The sequence below is a fragment of the Melitaea cinxia genome, chromosome 1 (assembly GCF_905220565.1).
Source record: "Melitaea cinxia chromosome 1, ilMelCinx1.1, whole genome shotgun sequence".
Taxonomy (NCBI): Eukaryota; Metazoa; Arthropoda; class Insecta; order Lepidoptera; family Nymphalidae; genus Melitaea; species Melitaea cinxia.
The window spans coordinates 12,591,081-12,598,881 of NC_059394.1; the positions used below are offsets into that span (position 1 = coordinate 12,591,081).

Consider the following 7,801-nt stretch of genomic DNA (forward strand, 5'->3'; position numbering starts at 1 on the left):
TACGGATCCGAGACGTGGACACTGACGAAGGGACTGATCCACAAGTTTAAAGTCGCACAACGTGCAATGGAACGAGCTATGCTTGGGGCTTCTCTCAAAGATAGGACTAGAAATGAGACTATTTGAGATAGAACGAAAGTAACCGACATAGCCCACAGAATTAGCAAGTTGAAGTGGCAGTGAGCTGATCATCTGTGTCGCAGGACCGATGGCCGTTGGAGCAGACGGGTCCTGGAGTGGAGACTGCGTCTTGGCAAACGCAGTGTGAGACGTCCTCCGACCCGTTGGACCGACGATCTACGTAAGATTGCCGGTGTAGGCTGGATGAGGATTGCAGAAAACCGGGATGTCTAACACGAAATTGGGGAAGCCTATGTCCAGCAGTGGACTCCAAAAAAGTAGTAAAAAATTGACGTTTATGTCTCAAAACCAATTTTGATGAATTTTGGTATAAGATAGATATTGAGAAGATAATAAGCTAGTAATCCTGCGCAGACGAAGTCGCGGGTACTAGCTAGTAAAATTAAAAAAGAATATGGTATTAGAATGTGACAACACTACAGTAAATTATTTACTATTTTAATTATTGTTATTGATTGCACACTATCTGTGCCATTATAACAAGAATTGATTTATATTATTATGTACATTTTTATTTATATGTATATAATGTGTATGTAAAAAATCCGAGCGCATTTTCGCGACCGAACTTTGTTGATAATTAGACAAATTTATAGTCAGCACAAAATTTGTAACATTTTTGAGTGAAAAAACAAAACAAAGTGTGTGTGTGCAACAGAGTTAAAACTTCGGAAAAGTCGTAGGAAGTTTTTATTTTTAAAAAATTGAGTCGCTGGTATTCGTTACGATTTGTAAAAAAAAATATTCACAGCCCGCTCAGCATATAAAGAATTATACCTATAGATATTTGAATAGTCATAGCGTTCACTGATATTACTTATATATTTTGAATCAGTAATTTTAATTATATATTTTTATGAAAAGGATAGTTGTAGCACAATTGTGTAAAAACTATGGAAAACAATTTTTAATTAACGTTTTTCAAATTTTACGTATATAGGATCTATTGGTCTTAAGATGATGTCGGCAGTGAAGACGACGTCCTTCGGCTTAGTAATGGGTAGCAAACGGTATTCACGAACTACAGCAGCTATAACCATCTTCATTTCCATCATAGCAAACTTTTGACCTGTTACATAAAAAAAAAAAGCATTACTATGATATTAGAAAAAAACAATAGACCCAACCGTTTATTAATAGTAAACTGTTTTTTTTTTATTTTTTTTATATCACTAGTTCGGCAACCAAGCGTACGGCTCACCTGATGGTAAGAGATTACCGTAGCTTATAAACGCCTTCAACACCAGAAGCATCGCAAGCGCGTTGCCGACCCAATCCCCAATCCCACCGGGAGCTCTGGTCACCTTACTCACCACAGGAACACAATACTGCTTGAGAGCAGTATTATTTAGCTGTGATCTTCTGTAAGGTCGAGGTACTACCCCAGTCGGACTGCTCCATATTTTGAGCAGGAAATTCCTGCTGTGCCCTACCTCAGTTTTCTATGTAATATCTATTATTAATCAGTAATAATACCATTTATTTCAAAAAATTACATCAACAAATCAAACAGGTAACCAAATGGATAAATGAAATAGTAAATTTTTGAAATTGAGACTGACAAAATCCAAACTAATATTATAAATGAAAAAGTGAAAGTGAAATTGTTTGTTTGTTTTTTCCACTTTCACGGATCAGCAGCTTGAACGATCGTCATTAAATTTGACAGCTTAGGTACCAAAAACCTTACGATTCTAACTAAAATTAGCAAAAGAATCACGAAAACATCACTAAAATTCACCAAAAGTTGATAATGTTACCTACTTATCTTTGTAATGTTAACTATAGGTTTTTACATTGTAACCTTATAAATTTTAGATATTACTTTCTCGCTTCAGCCTGCAATATCCCACTACTGGGCATAGGCCTCTTTCTCTATGTAGGAGAAGGATCAGAGCTTAATCCAACACGCTGCTCCAACGCGGGTTGGCGGATATATATATCCCTATTACGAGTAACGATCGCTATTAGGTGTACATGATAACAACCGGGACCGACGGTTTAACGTGCTCTCCGAGGCACGGTGGGGAGATCAACAAGTACTGCACAACCACGGCATACACCTATATGGCCAATACAAATGTTTGTCATGTGCGGGGATCGAACCCGCAACCGCCAACGCAACAGGTACAATCCATGGCTGTAACCGTTGCGCCAACGCGGCGTCAACGATATTAGTTTAACGTAAATAAAATAAAAATAAACATACATTAAATTTAAAAAAAGTGCCTTTTTACTGAGTGAACCGATTTCGATGATTGTCTTTTTAATCGAAAGATGATGGAAGTCATGCGATCCCATTTAAATGTCATTGCGCAGACCACGACAAACATCTATATGGCAAATACAAATATCTGTCGTGAGCGGGGATCGAACCCGCGACCGCCAGCGCAACGGTCAGTACGCTATAGTGCAGCGGTTACATCTCATTTTTTATTTAAAGAAAAACTTTTTGACTGATAGAATACTATTTACCTACAGTCGTACTACACAAATTTGGAGAGTTTACAGTAACAACACAACCCTACGTACTTTTTATATACACAGTAAGTAAAGCCTTATTACCTATACAGTTTCGAGGTCCAGCGCTGAATGGTATGTATGCAAAAGGATGCCACGTGGGTGCTCTCTGAAACCTCTCCGGCCGAAACCGGAGTGGCTCGGAAAACTGATCTTTACTTCTATGTAAATCAAAGATAAGAATAGAACAATCCGTTCCAGCCGGGCATTTGTAGTTTTCTAAAATAATACGTTCCTATTAAAAATAGTAATTAATATTACTGTTAACTCCCTAAAATTGCAATATTTTTCTAGTATATCTGGTTTCTGATAAAAATTCAGAAGAGACTAAGACAGTACTTTTTAGGTTGATCAAACTAGCCTGATGATTTCAGATTTGCTTATACAATTCTGTACAAAAGTTATGCTCACTCAATTGTAATTCTTGCTTGCAACTCCTAATAATGAAGTACACCGACGGATACAGCCTCAGCGTCTCTTTGATGCAACACTCTATATACTTCATCTCCGCCAGGTCGTTCATAGTAGGCTTCCGACCGGATGTGCCAAAAATTTGTTGGCACTCTTCGAATACTTTGTCCTAGAGCATTTTAAAAATTTAATGTAACTTTTTTTCTTTATCTGAACTAACACTTTCAGTGAAAACTCGTTTGTTTTATATAATAGAAAAGAAACAATTTTAGATGTATACTAGCTGACCCCGCAAACGTTTCTTTGCCATATATGTTATTAACCCGCTTAATCCCCCCCTTATAACTTAGGGGTATGAAAAATAGATGTTGGCCGATTCTCAGACCTACCCGATATGCCCACAAAATTTTATTAAAATCGGTCGAGCCGTTTCGGAGGAGTTCAATGTTATTATTGTATATTAGATTTGTTTCTTAAAACTTATATGAAAGGATGAAACTAAAAAAAATTGGAATAATTAAAATCTGTACTGAACTTGTATTTCTGGATTGTTGGCGAGCTCCATGAAAGCAAACTGAAGAGCCGTCGCGGTTGTATCGTGACCCTGAAATACAAGGCATTGACGTTTAATAAAAAGTCAAAACATGTGATTTGTAAATCATTATTCACAAACCTCAAACATAAACGTGTCAACTTCCTCATTGATACCCTCAACATCTATTTTCCCTTGTTCCTCTGTCTCTAGTAACAGATCCAACATCGCCAAACGTTTCTTTCCACCTAATAAATAGTAATCATTCTCTTGCTCATTCATAACCTCTTGGTACAAATTTTTGTAACTGCCACTTTTTCGTCTTTGATTAATTACATGATCACGAAATGATCCGATCTCTTTTAATAGTGTTTTTTGTTTCCGCCCAACGGTGCTCAAATTGAAAAATATCGTCGGATAAAGCCAAGTTCGCTGTCCTCTATGAACTAAGTATGACCCAAGAGTATGTATAGCATCTTTATATTTTGTCCCGTTATCCACTGCTTCTTTATCTAAAGCTGTACCCATTGCAGTTTCTGAAAGAGTGTTAGTAGTAATAGTTATTAAACTAAATTATATTTGTTAATTTTTTTATTCTTGATATGACAAAATATTTATCGGTCGATGGCTTTATATGACATGTATTTAGAAAAAAACGATTGCTATGGATCTTTCTTAGAGCAATAGATACCAAAATATATAGTTTTAGTAGTTTGTCTATCTGTATATTCTGATGCTCATTCATTGTGCAACCTGTTGGATGAAATTGGATGAAGTTCACGGTGACCTAGACTTCTAACATAAGATTTGGTGTAGGATTCATTGTGCTACATCCTCTAAACGTTTCTACTGTAGTGTTACTACTTCCTAAATACGCTTCAACCTGTAATATCCCACTACTAGGCATAGGCCTCTTTCCCCATGTAGGAGAAGGATTAGAGCTTAATCCACCACGCTGCTCCAATGTGGGTTGGCGGATATATTCCCTACTATGAGTAACGATAGCTATCAGGTATATATGATAACAACAGGGATTGGCGGTTTAACGTGCTTTCTGAGGCATGTGGGGAGACCGAGAAGGACTGCACAAATACCCAGACCACGGCAAATATCTATATGACAGATGCAAACGTTTGTCACGTGCGGGGATCGAACCCGCCAGCGCAACAGGTAGATACAATCCATGGCTGTAACCGTTGCGCCAACGCGGCGTCGTTTACTCTCTAAATAATTGCAGTGAAATCGACTGGTGTCCTTTCTATGAACATAAAGAGTAAATGACAATTTAGAAATTGTCTGTTCATTTGTGCGCACATCGAGTTCAATGAAACTTATTACAGATTACAGACCGATACAGCAATATTAACATTTTTTAACTATTTATATATTTTTTGTCAAATGTTACACTTAGCTAGTACCCGATACAGAACTTTTGGCATTTCACTGTAGGTCTGTATAACAAATAATAACCCGGAGGTCACTGCAAACGGCGTCACTGGGCTAGTAGTAGTAAGTAACACCAGAAGTATCGCAAGTGCGTTGCTAACCCTACCCTTAATTCTCCCCAGAAACACTTACTATCTTACTCACTACAGAAACACAAAAGCACTTGAGAAATTATAAATAGTATGTATATAATATTTAGCTATGATCTTCTCTAAGGTTAGGTATTTTCCACGATCGGCTACTCCAGAATATACACATCAGTTCGATTATTCCGATCTTAAATTTTCTTTGAAGTACCCGAGTCTATCATCTTATATATACAATTCTCGCGTCACAATGTTAGTTACAATACTCCTCCGCAGTGGCGTGCATAAAGTTTTTAAACACAACACTTTCTCGCAAATTTTTCCTAATTTATTTTAATTTTGTTGGGAATAGAGGCTTTTAGATAATTTCAAGAACAGACAAGTAAATTATTGGACACGTAAAGTGCATTTATACTAATAATGCAGGCATACAAATACACGTACAGCAACCAACTGATTCCTATTAGACTTGGGTAACTCATGAGTAAGTGATATTAATAAAACATCAAACAAATCAGTTACTGGATAGACACAGTGACCTCTAGGGCAGGCACTCTGATAATTTCGTTTGTGTCAATTAGTTACGAAATTGTATTCTTAATGAAAGTACTTGTTTATTTATTAATAAATGAAAAATTATAACGTCATTGTTATTTATGTGTTAAATCAATACGTCTGAACAATTTTTAATTTATCTGTACAATCGAATGTGTTGAATTTCGATGCACTATTTAATTTCATCAAACACACGTCTCCGTTACATATTTCACAAGTAAACTTATTCATCACTAATATATTAATATTTTCACTAATAACAAGAACGCACAAACGAAAAATTAAAAGTGAATTGTCATAATATTACTCTGTGGAATGTTGCGATTACGCGACCGTGTCAAAAATCATAATTATTAGTACAAACGGTATCGAATTCAAGACAATTTAATTTGACAGGTTATTCTTAGGCAGTGCCAGATTTCGTTGTTAAACCGACCAATTTTAAAAACATCATATGACGCGCTCGACATTATTAAATTATAGGAGTGTATAATGTCTTATTGTCATTGCTAACATTATTTGTTATGCGATTATAGGCAGAAGTTTCATAAAAGGCCCGTCGACGCTGCGCACGAAGCGCTGATATCGCATATATGACGGCGGGTTTTTTGAAACGGATTTAAATTGCATTATGATTTATGTCTTTTTCAAAAATATGTATTCAAAAATAATTTTGATGTTCATATTTTATATATCATTTTTAGTAAGATACCAGGGTAGGCAGTGCCTTTCTGCCTATATGAAATGCACGCTACGGCTCCTCCGAAACGGCTGAACCGCTTTTTATGAAATTTTGTTTGCATATGAGGTAGGTGTGAGAATCAGCTAACATCTATTTTTCATACCCTTAAGTTATAAGGCGGGGGTTAAGGGGGTTAATAACATATATGGCAAAATAACGTTTGTGGGGCCAGCTAGTATTTATATAATTATCATCTAAGTAAATAAGATATTAATATCTAACAATATAAAGGCTGACAAGGTGTTACTATTTTTATTTAGATCAGCGTCTTTTGATAAAGTAAAATATTTTTAACTAGCGACCCGCGCCGGCTTCGCACGGGTGCAATGCTGATACTAAATATACTACAGAATGTCTTTATTTATAGTGTGAAGCTAGCTTATGACATGGTTATTAACATAATAACAACAACATTCAAATATGCGTCGTTAGATTACACGTTGTTACAGAATGCGTTGAAGAAATAAAGGTTTACTGCTCGTTCTCCGTAGGCGATAGCGTGATAATATGTAGCCTATATGTTGACCCGACATCTTAATAATATTCGTGCCAAATTTGAAGTAAATCCATGGAGTACTTTTTGAGTTTATCCCGGACATACAGACAAACAGACAAAAATCCTAAAAACTATATTTTTGGCTTCGGTATCGATTGTACATCCACCCCAAGTATTCTTTAAAAAAAATATTCAATGTACAGTTTTGACTTTCCTACCATTTTATTATATGTATAGATACCACTCGAAAGAAGTCGCGATAAAGCTACATACAATAATGATAAAATGTACTTAACATTTTTTTTAAAGTTAGATCGGAATATATGAAAAATAAGTCGGCAAACTAGTTATTTCTTTCTTGACTGTTCATTAGTTATTTAAAAATCAGAAACAGGAAAAACTTAAAATAAATCTACGAACCTAACGTTGAATCACATAACATAATTCAAACAAATGTAATGTATTCAGAAGAGTAAAAAATCGTTATTTATGTTAAATGAATAAAATTGTAAAACTAATAAATGGCATTTAAGAATAATCGGTGATACCTGACAAAGAATTAGGCGAATTATTACTGTTTATTTATTCTTTTATACTTCATTTGAAAATCTTTTGAAAATCACCTCAACAAACTAAATAATGGTAGCCTACAAATTCGTTATTATTTATCTCAAAAATGTTTATGTAATGTTTGGAATTTTAGAAGCTCCTATAAAATTGGTTATACTATTAGTTCTGCCAATTTCTCCAGAAGATACTAAAGATAAGACATACACACAAAATATTTATATACACATCGGGACGTCGCTATTTACTTGTCTGGTATACACTAATAATTTAAATTATTTTTCTTAATATAAGTAGGCACTGAG

General features: G+C 35.3%; 1 protein-coding gene across 1 annotated transcript; it reads right to left on the reverse strand.

The window, feature by feature from the left end:
* Positions 1–1,033: 1,033 nt before the first annotated feature.
* Positions 1,034–5,672, reverse strand: LOC123657057 (cytochrome P450 4C1-like). The gene is made up of 5 exons (XM_045592658.1): positions 5,581–5,672; positions 3,746–4,140; positions 3,608–3,676; positions 3,073–3,241; positions 1,034–1,210 (listed from the first exon to the last, which is right to left on the reverse strand). Exons 2-5 carry the CDS (start codon positions 4,130–4,132, stop codon positions 1,053–1,055), a joined length of 783 nt encoding a protein of 260 aa, XP_045448614.1. The 5' UTR covers positions 4,133–4,140; positions 5,581–5,672; the 3' UTR covers positions 1,034–1,052.
* Positions 5,673–7,801: the final 2,129 nt, after the last annotated feature.